This window comes from Triticum aestivum, chromosome 4B (assembly GCF_018294505.1).
Source record: "Triticum aestivum cultivar Chinese Spring chromosome 4B, IWGSC CS RefSeq v2.1, whole genome shotgun sequence".
NCBI classification, from domain to species: domain Eukaryota; kingdom Viridiplantae; phylum Streptophyta; class Magnoliopsida; order Poales; family Poaceae; genus Triticum; species Triticum aestivum.
This window is the reverse complement of record NC_057804.1, coordinates 643,950,109-643,963,446: the sequence shown is the minus strand read 5'-3', so window position 1 is coordinate 643,963,446 and position 13,338 is coordinate 643,950,109. Positions and strand designations below refer to the sequence as shown.

The 13,338-nt window shown below is 47.6% G+C and overlaps 1 protein-coding gene across 1 annotated transcript; it reads left to right on the top strand.

The window, feature by feature from the left end:
* Positions 1-5,223: 5,223 nt before the first annotated feature.
* On the top strand, positions 5,224-7,597 carry LOC123089562 (protein HOTHEAD). The gene is made up of 4 exons (XM_044511210.1): positions 5,224-6,034; positions 6,115-6,518; positions 6,639-7,210; positions 7,340-7,597. The coding sequence occupies exons 1-4, from the start codon at positions 5,257-5,259 to the stop codon at positions 7,395-7,397; spliced, it is 1,812 nt and encodes a 603-aa protein (XP_044367145.1). The 5' UTR covers positions 5,224-5,256; the 3' UTR covers positions 7,398-7,597.
* Positions 7,598-13,338: the final 5,741 nt, after the last annotated feature.

The window sequence follows — 13,338 nt, the reverse complement described above, 5'->3', positions numbered from 1 at the left end:
GACAAATTCCCGTCGATTCAATAGGAAGCGGGTCAAATTTGAACTGCAGATGCCTCATAGTTTGGTCTTTATTTTTTTTCAAAAATCATTTCTAGATAAATAAGTATCTATTTAATCAGAAATACATGGTTTGGTGGCGAGACATTGAGGTTTGGACGGCGGCCGAGGGGCCCAACTCTAGAGCGCATAAGCTCACATGCCCGCCGCATGGTCACCGCATGACCGTGGCGTTGCCATGCGTTCTGGGAGGCCTAGGCATGTCTAGTAGGTTGGGCACTCCCCAGGTAGGTGCTAGGAAGAAAATTACAACATAAGATTCTCATGAGGAGACCGAACTATGCTCAAAGATGAATTAGCAGCCAAGTGTTTGATTAGCGGTACGGAAAATGCACATGGCCAATGGACGTGAGTTTTGGCTGAGGATGATCATATACTAAGAATAATTTCTTCACAAATTTTCAGCTCAAAAGGAGGATCCTAGGTGGTACTTGCTTTGCAAAGTACCACACTGGACATAAATACGAATGTTGAAGCTGGGCTCAAAATAATGAATGGATTGAGCTGAAATTTGGTGGAGGATGGTTATTTGGGCATAGGAAAGCACTATAGAAAATGGATACCATTTGGACATTCCAAAGTGGTACTTCCTTCACAATGCTCTTCTCTGGACAGAAACTTCAGAAAATTAGTGAGAGAAATTGGCTAAATGAAATGAGCTCAAATTTGGTGTAGGTAAGTTACATAGGCATATAGAATATGTGGGAAAAATCAACTCATTAGGGTATGCATAGCTAGTACTTCTTTCACAAAGGTTCTAGGTGGACAAAAACCTTGGAAATTTGCCAAGGAAGATTTACTGGGAAAATGGAGCTGAATTTTGTCATGAGGCAATGATTTGGATAGGAAAGAGTGCCCAAAAGTTTTGAGGGCAACCAAGAATATATAAATAGCACTTCCTTCACAATGCTCTTCTCTGCACAGAAACTTTGGAAACTTAATGAGAGAAATTGGCTAAATGAACTGAGCTCAAATTTGGTGTAGTTAAGTTACATAGGCATATAGAATATGTGGCAAAAATTCAACTCATTAGGATATGCATTTTCTTTCACAAAGGTTCTAGGTGGACAAAAATTTGGAAATTTGCCGAGGAAGATTTACTGGGAAAATGGAGCTGAATTTTGTCATGAGGTAATGATTTGGATAGGAAATAGTGCCCAAAAATTTTGAGGGCAATCAAGAATATATAAATAGCACTTCCTTCACAAAGCGTTTTTCTGAACAGAATAGGAAAATGAATATTTCTGAATTATTTTTTAACTAGGCAAGGAAGGTTTTTTACATATTTGACGAAGATATGACCCAAAGAATTTATGAGATTTTTTTGGGAATTTTGGGAATGACAGAAATATAGGTTGCTTCACAACCTAGGGCAAAAACTAACACATGGACATGACACATAGGCAAAACTGATGAGGTGGCGCCTAGTCATAGGAACCCACCACAATTTACAAGGTTATGACCATCTATATTGGTCATGATCAGCTAGAAATAAGGCAGCGGACCAGTGCTATCTGCTTTATGACCACTTCGTGTATGAAAATTACGACCTTTCTGACCAAAATGGTCGTTATAGTTTAGGGTTTGGAGCCCCCGAACAGCTTTTGACCAATTGGCCTCAAATGGTCATAGATCTCTGACCAATTCTTCCAGGGTCACTGACATAAGGTCACTCGTTGACATATTTCTTGTAGTGTCACTAGGGAGAAGCAAGCTGACACTAGATTAATTGTCGTGAATCTTTTACCTCGAGACACATCAAGAGCACACCTAATGGAAATGATTGAGAACTAGGATGGGGTCGAAATGCATTTTCGACGCGTTTGGTTCAGGTCAGGTAATGTTTTCAAATTTGTAATCAAAATACAGTGTATTAGGCTGGGGATTGGCTGAATACGTGATGTGTTCGGTACGATGAAGGGTTGGTTTCCCATACCAGATCTTCAGAAAAGAAGCGAGGAGAAGGGAGAGGCCCGGCCGGCATGCCTGCTTGCGACGAAGAAGGACGGGGATGGGGAGAGCTCCGCTACCAGCATGGCTACTAGCGACGGAGAAGGGGGAGATCCGGCTAGAGTTGTTGCTCGCGAGAAGAAGGAGGGCCGGCTGGAGCTGCTGCTCGTGGTGGGGATGGGGGATGTTCGGCCGGCGTCGCTTCTCATGGTGGGGAGGGGAGGGAAGGGGAGGGCGGGGCGGAGTTCGGCCGGCGCCACTGCTCGCGGCAAAGAAGGGAGCCGTCAAAGAGAGAGAATCCTGCTGGAGGCGACAGGCGAGGTTGGGGGCGAGCGGAAAAGGAGATCAGGCATTTTTGGTTCCCACAAGGTATACCCCGTTTTGGGCTTTACGAACCGGTGTATCGGATTACATGGCGATCGAAATGGGCCCAGCCGTGCCAAACGCTAGTAACGTCTTTGCTAAGCGGTGTAATCGGGAGACGGTGGAAAACTGTCAAACCAAACACGTCGTTTATTCTTAGTATTAAAAAAAGTATTGCATAATCTCAGCCAGTTCACATCAGAAATACCATGGATTTGTTCATTGCAAGCAAGCAAGCATTCCCCTCGATGATTCCTGACCACACAACCAATGCCCATCCCTCAAGAGGAAGTAAAAAGTGCAACATTGACATCGAGAGAGACCTTACGTGCAAGTGGTGTAGACTAAGTAGTTTTTTAACACGGTACAATTATAGATTCCCACGTGACGCACATACACTCACCCCTATGAACTACCGCACACACGCCCTACCACGTTGACCAAGTTACTGAAGAATAAGACACATGCCCAAAAGCTTGTCCAGTCTTCAAACAGTTATGCACCACTCATGTGGTATGCCATGGAACCTTTTCTTTTAGCCTGAGAGGAGGCAACTTATTGATGGAACACGTTTTCTTTGAAGTCTAGAGAAATACAATTTTGTTAAAAAATTAGTCATCTAATATATTTTCTAAAGTTTTCATTGTTGGGTTCCACTATCAAGAAGACAATGGGACAAATATTATACAACGGTGCAAAAAAGCCAAAAAATCTTAAGTTCCAAAATTTTAATAGATTTCTAAAAAGTGCAATGGACGGTAGAAAGAATGCATAATTGCGAGATGCTGCAGGCCTGGAGAGACCGGAAGTTCTCTCTCTCTCTCTCTCTCTCTCTCTCTCTCTGTGTGTGTGTGTGTGTGTGTGTGTGTGTGTGTGTGAAAAGCTTCAAAATCTATTATAAAGGTTCACTAGAAGTACAAAGCACCCCTGGCATATTAAAAATTTCATCGGAGTCTTTAGACCACCGAACGACCACTGCCACCACCAGAACAAGCCGCCAACACGCCGCTGTCACCGCTTCCCTACCAGAGTTGGCATGACCTTGTCGATGACAGTCAGGAAGTTTTTGTGCACATACCCTTAAGGACCAGCGTCCTGGAGCCATCGTCACTATTGAACCCTTTAATCGATCTGAAGCATCTGACACCATATGGCACCGTCACGAATGCGGGGCAAGAAACCATAATCTCACCGCCCCGAGGAGATGGCGGGAATCTACGTTGGAGTTCCATTGAATCTGTTCTGATGGACAAACTCCATTCCGTTTTATGACGGTTATTATATCAACCGACCCGATATGTCACTGTGCTAGAGTTGCTGTTATGATAGTAATTTTCCTTTCCGAGAATCCCAGCATGACACTAAGGGCAAGATCAACCAGGAGCAAGGTACATCCAGATATTCTCGCGAAAAAAAGAAGGTACATCCAATATGAAGGTAACGTCCACTGAATCTCTTCTGCATCAGACGACAACACACATCGCTTCCTCCAGGGCGATCAGGGGGCCAACCCCATCGCCCCGGCCGTCGCCCCCTCCCCTTTCTCCTCCACCGCATCGTCCCAGAGACGTGTGCCGGCTAAGCCAAGTGCCACCGGTGATGGGGACGACGGGGATCTAGGCTGCAGCCCCGCGGTTTGTAGGGACTTGCGGCGCGGGATCGCCCTTTGATCTTCGCCCTTCGATCTCTAGCGGCTTCGTGGGGAGGACGGATCAGGAGGGGGATGTGGCCATGGGTGACTGGTCGGCGGCGCCTCCGGTCAGATCTGATCTGGCCAATGCCGCTGGCGGTGGTGGCCATCTCTTCCGTCAGAGGTGGTCGGCCCGAGGCTGGATGGTCAGATCTCGAGATACGCCATCTAGTTTCGGCTGCGAGTCGAGAAGACATAGTTGCCGGTGTAAACCAAGACGATTGCAGGCGATGGCGGTGTTCTGTGTCGTTACCTTGATGAAGGCATCGTCGTGTAATTACTGTCGACCCACTCGTGCTGCTCCGGGGGAAACCCTAGAATCTGGTCTTCCAGATCGGACGATGATGGTACTGCAGTGTTGTTTTCTCTCTTGGGAGCATCATTTGTGGAGCAAAGCTGGAATACAGAGGCAGGAGGTGGAGCGGCTTCGTATTGCACGGAGCTTTCGGTGGAGATGTCAAGTCATGCTTGGCCGATAGGTGCTACGCTGTGTCATGCCTGGTCGGCAGGTGCTACGCACAACAGATCTTCCAGAATCTTCGCGTCTGGACGGACGAGCGCGTGGTGGTGGCACCGTGGTGGCATTGACGGATGGACGGACTGGCAAGGATTATGCAGATCTCTCTCTTGAAGATGGGTCAGCGGTTCGATGATGATGGCGCCGTCTAAAACGTGTGCATGTGGTGTATGCTTTTGGTCTGCTGCACCGGCTGTGGGTTTCGATACGTTATGTGGATGGTCGGCGATGGCACCGGTTTTAGATATGGGGAGTGAGAACACTCCACTATCAACTTATGTAGGTGTGACTGGTGGCTTCGGGTGGCTGTGAGTATGTTCTTGTTAGAGCTATGTTGAATAATAAATAAAGATGGCTGTATGCATCGATTGACGCGGAGTTCTTAACCTTCTGTTAAAAAAAACAGACGACAACACTCGCTCGCCATTAAAAAAAGGCTAATTACTTTAGCCTGCATGCAAAGGATCCCCATGACGCCTCTGTTCTTTCTATCATCGCTCGTCCGGATCCCTCGGAGCTCATCTTTGCACTAGCTAGGAATCAATCAGCCCGCATCTGCACCCCTAATTGGCAACTACTCTTTATCTAATCGAACTCGAATCACGATCCCCGTCTATCTATATAAACAGAACCAGAGGTTTACCAGCAATGGCGAAGCTAGATTACCCTGACGAAATTCATGGCGGCGCCTGGCCTTCACGGCTTACCGGTGGTGCTAGTCGTCGTCGCGACGGTTCTTGGCTCATTTTGGATCAGACTCGCCGCCTCGCAGCAGCAGGGAGAGGAAGCTGCCGGCGAGGAGGCGGAGAGGCAGAGGTACAACTTCAGGTTCGTGCGGCACGCGCGGGACGCGCCGCTGGTGTCCCACTACAACTACATCGTGGTCGGCGGCGGCACGGCGGGCTGCCCGCTGGCGGCGACGCTGTCGGAGCGCTCGCGCGTGCTCCTCCTCGAGCGCGGCGGCTACCCGTACGGCAACCGCAACGTGTCCAGCGAGTACCACTTCGCGGACGCGCTGGCGGACACGTCGCCCCGGTCGCCGGCGCAGCGGTTCGTGTCGGAGGACGGCGTCGTCAACGCCCGCGCGCGCGTGCTCGGCGGCGGGAGCTGCCTCAACGCCGGCTTCTACACGCGCGCCAGCAGCGAGTACGTGCGCGCCGCCGGGTGGGACGCGCGCCTGGTGAACGCGTCGTACCGGTGGGTGGAGCGCGAGCTGGTGTTCCGCCCGGACGTGCCGCGCTGGCAGTGCGCGCTCCGCGAGGGCCTCCTCCAGGCCGGCGTCACCCCGGACAACGGCTACACCGTCGACCACGTCCCCGGCACCAAGATCGGTGGCACCATCTTCGACAGCGCCGGCCGCCGCCACACCGCCGCCGACTTCCTCCGCAGCGCCAACCCCAGGCGCCTCACCGTGTTCCTGCACGCCACCGTGTCGCAGATCCTCTTCCGGCGCAGAGGTGCGCACATGCAGTGCACGCTATGCCCCATGCATGTACGTATGCAAGTCGATATTGGTCTGAGCCACATTTAAATGCAGAGGGGTCGGCGAGCCCGGTGGCGTACGGGGTGGTGTTCACGGACCCGATGGGGGTGCAGCACCGCGTGTACCTGCGGGGCGTGGGGAGGAGCGAGGTGATCCTGGCGGCAGGGACGCTGGGGAGCCCGCAGCTGCTGATGCTGAGCGGCGTCGGCCCGCGCGCGCACCTGGAGAAACACGGCGTCCGCGCCGTGGTGGACCGCCCCATGGTCGGGCAGGGCGTGGCCGACAACCCCATGAACTCGGTGTTCGTCCCGTCCCCCGTCCCCGTCGCGCTCTCCCTGGTCCAGGTCGTCGGCGTCACCCGCTTCGGCAGCTTCATCGAGGGCGTCAGCGGCTCCCAGTTCGGCATCCCCCTCCACTCCCGCCGCCGCGGCCACTCCTTCGGCATGTTCTCCCCCATGGTATTGACTATTGACCGACACCTTCTCCATACTAACTCCAAACGTGGCAATGGCAATGCCATCGATGCCTCGACGGTGCCCTTAATTAACTAGTACGTGTGCGTGAATGACCGATAACAGACGGGGCAGCTGGGGACGCTGCCGCCGAGGGAGAGGACGCCGGAGGCGATGAGGCGGGCGGCGGAGGTGATGCAGGGGCTGGACCGGCGGGCGTTCCGGGGCGGCTTCATCCTGGAGAAGATCCTGGGGCCGCTCTCGACGGGGCACGTGGAGCTGCGGTCGACGGACCCGCACGCCAACCCGGCGGTGACCTTCAACTACTTCCGGGACCCGAGGGACGTGGAGCGGTGCGTGGGCGGGATCCAGACCATCGAGCGGGTGGTGCGGTCGCGGGCCTTCTCCCGCTTCACCTACGCGAACGCGAGCGCCATGGACGCCGCCTTCGACTGCGCCGCGCTGGCCAAGTTCCTCAACCTGCTGCCCCGGCACCCCCGGGACACGCGCCCGCTGCAGCAGTACTGCCGGGACACCGTCATGACCATCTGGCACTACCACGGCGGCTGCCACGTCGGGCCCGTCGTCGACCCGGACTACCGCGTCATCGGCGTCGCCGGCCTCCGCGTCGTCGACAGCTCCACCTTCAAGTACTCCCCCGGCACCAACCCGCAGGCCACCGTCATGATGCTCGGCAGGTCGGACTTGTGCTTCAACTCTTCTTCTCCTGCATCCGATTTACTCCCACGAAATTCAAATATGTGTGTCGACGTACGTTTCCTGGTCATTTTTTGCATGTGTTTGGATGATGAAACTGGGTCCAACAGGTACATGGGGCTCAAGATTCAGGAGGAGGGGTGGAGACCAGGACGACCCAGAGATTAAGCATATGCACTCCATCCGTTGATCCATTCATTCATGCTTCCTTCGTGCCGTGGTGGGTGGACCCTGCGGCTTGGGAGATGCATGGGATTTCTTGTTTATTTCTTCTAGGGATTGTTTTGTGGACTGGTTACATACACATTGTTGTTTGTTACATGTAATGTAAGCGTTTGCTGAGATAAAATTGCACGTTCGACGCAACATTTGTGAGATCAAACACTTTGCATCCATCGTTTGTGCGATGAAAACACTTTGCATTGATCCTTTTTATAGGGCAACTGTGCATCGATCGTTATTAACTCCAAAAAGGAAAATATTGTACCTCGAAACACACAAGGTGCATCAAATTTGAAATTCACAAACGTTATTATCTCCTCGTGCCCTAGTTGTGGTGATGCTTTATTCCGAGAGTTCACTTCATTTCAAGAGTTCACACTTCACAAACGTTATTATCTCCCCATGCCCTAGTTGTGGCGATGCTTTATTCCATGAGTTCACTTCCTTCCAAGAGTTCACACTTCACAAACGTTATTATGTCCCCGTGCCCTAGTTGTGGCAATGCTTTATTCCATGAGTTCACTTCCTTCCGAGAGTTCAAAACTTCACAAACATTATTATCTCCCCGTGCCTTATTGTGGCGATGCTTTACCGGGCTACGCCTCGGAACTAGATCTATGGTTTCTCTGCATGTTCGGTGCAATTGTTCTTGCGGGTTGAGAATATTTGTCCTTGCAGGACCGGCCTTTTCGATCTGTTTAGTTTTTGTCAGTGTGTCTTAGTGCTTTTGTTAGTTTGATTTTTTGTTGAACTAGAATCTTTCCTTGGCTCTACAGTGAAGACCTTGTGGTTCGACAATTTGCACTTCTAGGGGATCATCCCGTCCCAAGTTCATTCACAGTTGAAGGCTTCCCATATTAATAGGTGGGCGACTAAAGGGGCTCTCTAAAACCTCTACCGGTGTAGTGCCTTTCTTGATGCCTTGGTAGAATTCCGCCTTCCAAAATTTATTACCATATAGAAGGTGTATGTGAGAGGCTTTATTGAAATTCTTAGTTTTGGAAGTTACTTTCTAATTTTTGGGATCTTTGATCCAAGCATTGTGTGTGTACATTCATAAGGGTGAGTGTATGCGCGTGTATATGAGCGCTTGCGTCTATACTGTGTTCAAAACAAAGTTGGCACGTTTGAAAAAAAGTTATAGATATCTTTAAAAAAAAGGGAAGTGAGCCTACCCAAAAAGAGAGCCTATGTGGGCTTGATAAAGGTGAGATATTACACACACACACACACAATTTCTTGCCCACGAGGCTATTTCATAAAGAGCTCCTATTGGATGCCCGCATGCGTCCAATAGTCGAGCTTTCGCTGAAGAGGCGTGCAAACGGGTCGGCCCATTCGCAGACGTCTAGCAAATTTATATTTCACGAAAAATAAAATAATACATGTGGGGAGTCGAATTGCCGACCTCACACTGGTCAGCAGCGTCACTTACCAGTCGAGATGGCGACTAAGGTGTCGTAAAACGCAGCGCTAAAGTTAAAGTACATTTTTTTAAAGATTATCAATGTTTCTTTGAAAACATGCGACCATTTTTTCTTAGATAATACGAATAATGTATGAAAATTGTGAACAAATTTTGAAATACAAACAAACTTCAAAACGTGAACAATTGTCAAAAATTAAAATAAATAAAAACATAACTAATTATTCTAAAAGTGAAACAAAATTTTCAAATTCTGAACATTTATAATTTACATATGCTTAATTTTTTAAATATACATTGAACACTATACGTTGAACAATTTTCAAATACACATTGAATAGTTTTCTGATATACACTGAACAATTTTTAATCCACATTGAACATTTTTATGATATATGCTGAACAGTACTTAAGTACACAATGAATTTGTTTTTAAATATGTTGAACATTTTATGAATATATGTTGAACAATTTCTTAAATATATTATTTATATTTTTTAATACAGGATGAAAACTTATATAATACAAAAAAAAGGAAAAAGAAAAATACATAAGAAACACAGATTGTTTATCATATTAATGAAAAAACAAAAAATACACAATGGAATAGTTTCTTAATGTATTAATCAAAAAGGGGGGAAATAAATGGAAAACCAGAAAGAAAAATTGAAAATTAAACAATGTAAAAACAGAAAAGATAAAAGGAAACAAAAAAGCAACAGAAGAAACGAACGAAAAAAACGAAGCAGCGAACTCGCTGCCGCGAATTGGGCTGGCGAATCACAGGCCCTGAGGCCGAGCCACTGCTGTTTGCCGCCGGCGGGCGACAAATAGAATCTCCCTGTTTTCACCCGTTACGAGTCGTAACTCGGTCTTTCCTATGGGCTCAATGGCGTGGGCCAGCCCTGTACTCTAGCGCCTTTGGCTAGACTATCTATTTTCTCTATGTTGTCATTATTGGATTTTTCATTTTTTGTTCTTTCTTTACCGTTTTTTTCTGCTTTTCTTCACCGTGCTCCATCCTTTTTTTTTGTCTTTTTTTTAAGATATGTCTAATTTTTTCAATACGGATTGTACATTTTTTGTATACGTGTGGAACATCCTTTTGATACACGTTGAACATTTTTCATATACATAATGTACTTTTTTTCGGAAATACTTGCTTCGAAAGAAAATGCATATGAAATATTATTTTAAACTATGGGATTTATTTCATATACACGATGTACCTATCCTCCCCTCTTGGCTTCCTCGTTGACGTTGTTAGAGGAGGCATGCTGATGAATCATGTGCAGTAGGTGGGAACAACGGGGTTTCTCGGGGCCATAATAGTGATTGAAGCAACAATGTGAAGGTGTGGCACGGCGCCCTTGTTCTAGATCCAATGCAGAGAAACATGTGCATGATAGACAAAGAACCGAGCCGCTCTCTTCCGCCCTTCCTTCTTGGTGTCGTTGTTGTCAGTGATTGTCAACTTGTCATAGTGGCGATGGGGCTACTATGTGAGACCTTTTGTGGCGGCACATGGGTTCATGGGAACTGCAGTTTGTGGCCTTGGCAGCCGAAATGGGCCGTTTCGAGGCGGTGCGTCTTAACATAAATATGCCTGAGTGTGCTGGATGCGGCTCCCCGCTTCCTAGTGGTATGGGCATTAGCGTGGTGGCCTCAAGACTAGTGAGCCAAGGGTTGTTTTCATGTCGGAAGCCAGTAGCATTGATGTATAGATGCCGTATATTCGTTGATTGTATTGGTTAGAAGCTTCCTAATAATAACCTGAAGTTTGACCTTGTGGTTAGACCCGAGGTATGCCCATGATAAATTATTATTTTCTGGCGGTGTTGTCTTTGGGTACCACACTCATTCTTAAATTCCAAGTTTGTTTTGCTCGTACTTTTTTTCTATATGGTTCGTAGGTTTGCCACGGACTTTTAGGGATGCCGGCGGTCGTGACATTGGTCTCTAGTTTCTTTCTTAATTTCGTATACCGATTTAATCAGCATTGATAAATGGCAATTTTTAAATAAAATTATGGTTTTATGTGTAAATTGCACGAGGGAGTCAAATGCCTGGTTTCATACAAAACCGCCGGCTAGGAGAGCAACCTCTAGTCTAGTACTCTAGTCCCGTCGAACCCAATAGACAATAATATTTGATTTATGTTTGCCGTGGCGGCTGTTGCTTTTCTCCCGTTCCCGCTGGGGAAAGGAAATCAGCATTCAGACGTCAGCGGTAGGAATTAACAACAACTTTTGACTTTGAAGTAGACCGACATTCTTTATTTTCGTTGATGTTGCTACTTGCTAGTTACTACTAGTAATGCTGGTCGTAATGGTAGTATCATAGCTAGTATCATGCATGCCAACTAAGCTATTTTGATGAGGTGTCATAGTATTAAATGAAGAAAGAGAGGGTGTAGTATCATATCATGATACCGTATCATATTAAATGCTATGCAATTTTGTGTCATGCATGACAATAAATAGAGTACTATATGATACTATGATACTAGTATATGATACTCCTCATTACAACCAGCCTAACACTGTTTTGGCGCAGCCACGGCTGCGACTTGGGCGTGGAAGCAGCCACCATGACGCGCGACGCCCGACGGCGACTGTGTCTTCGTCGCCGCCGACCGGTCCCTTTCCGAACCCCGGTCATCCATGGTAACGGGGCGGCGATCAATCAACCTGATCGGGGGAACGAGGGCGAATTGATGGGGTGTGCACGCGAATTCATGGGTGTTGCCGTTCGTTCCCGTGCTTGGACCACGCCTCGCTCCCCTGCCGACGGAGACACCTCGCGGCCTACCGGATTAAATCCGCCGGGGATGCACCCCGCCGGCAACCAACCAACCGCCAACCAGCTCGCGTCCCCGCTACCTGTAGCTGCTTCCCATGCTGCCTCCATGCGGCGGCACTGCAGCACGCCGTGCCGGAGAGGACGCGCTGGTCCCCGGCCGGCTCGACAGACGCGTGCCACGACGCTCCAGTTCACTACAGTCTCCATGTCTGGATGTCTGATCGATGCTTCTTTTCTGCAGCAATGTCTGATCGATCTTGATCGTTCCTCGTCGTGGAATGTCCGGACGAGTTACTCAGCCGGGCAGTACAATCGTACAAGTGGGTGCGCGTTCTAGGAACGTCTCCGGACCAATACAGTGGCACCAAATGCGTACTCGTCTCAACATACTGTATCATTAGTGCATTTTCAACCTGCACCTCTAAAACGAGCACGCTATTTGTCCACATACTGATCCGGACTCCTCCACGAACATTACATCCGAGATAACCGAATCTTCAACAAGATTTTTGCATTCATATTTCCAAATTCAACGATAGTCATCTACTTGTGTCTCTTGTGGTGTTAATCTTTCTGCATGCTAGCTAAGTCGTGCCTTCTCCTGGGTGTCAATTTTTTTTTCTCTTCTTCTGTAACCTTGTTACCTTTATGATTTTCGGCCCGATTTTTCTCATAAACGTGATCAACTTATTTAGGTTTTCGATCCAGTTTCCCTTATAAACTGGATCAGCCAAAGCTTATAAAATTGAGTGAACCAATGAACTTGCCAATATGTAGAGCAACAAAAAGCAAAACTTACGAACGAAATGAAGATATGATAACCCACAAGTATAGGGGATCGCAACAGTTTTCGAGGGTAGAGTATTCAACCCAAATTTGTTGATTCGACACAAGGCGAGCCAAAGAATATTCTCAAGTATTAGCAGCTGAGTTGTCAATTCAACCACACCTGAAAACTTAGTATCTACAGCAAGGTGTTTAGTAGCAAAGTAATATGATAGTGGTGGTAACGGTAACAAAAGTAAAGGCAGCAAAAGTAATGTTTTTGGTATTTTTGTAGTGATGATAACAGTAGCAACGGAAAAGTAAATAAGCGTAAACCAGTATATGGAAAACTCGTAGGCACCGAATCAATGATGGATAATTATGACGGATGTGGTTCATTATGTAACAGTCATAACATAGGGTGACACAGAACTAGCTCCAGTTCATCAATGTAATGTAGGCATGTATTCCGTAAATAGTCATACGTGCTTATGGAAAAGAACTTGCATGATATCTTTTGTCCTACCCTCCCGTGGCAGCGGGGTCCTATTGGAGACTAAGGGATATTAAGGCCTCCTTTTAATAGAGAACCGGAACAAAGCATTAGCACATAGTGAATACATGAACTCCTCAAACTATGGTCATCATCGGGAGTGGTCCCGATTATTGTCACTTTGAGGTTGCCGGATCATAACACATAGTAGGTGACTATAGACTTGCAAGATAGGATCAAAAATGACACACATATACTCATGAAAACATAATAGGTTCAGATCTGAAATCATGGCACTCGGGCCCTAGTGACAAGCATTAAGCATAGCAAAGTCATAGCAACATCAATCTCAGAACATAATGGATACTAGGGATCAAACCCTAACAAAACTAACTCGATTA

What these genes read in the sequence shown, in the direction of transcription:
- LOC123089562 (XM_044511210.1), top strand. Translation starts at nt 5,257, where the DNA reads ATGGCGGCGCCTGGCCTTCACGGCTTACCGGTGGTGCTAGTCGTCGTC. An exon ending in GATCCTCTTCCGGCGCAGAG is followed by an intron (nt 6,035 to 6,114) that starts GTGCGCACATGC and finishes ATTTAAATGCAG; the next exon opens with AGGGGTCGGCGAGCCCGGTG. An exon ending in ACCGTCATGATGCTCGGCAG is followed by an intron (nt 7,211 to 7,339) that starts GTCGGACTTGTG and finishes TGGGTCCAACAG; the next exon opens with GTACATGGGGCTCAAGATTC.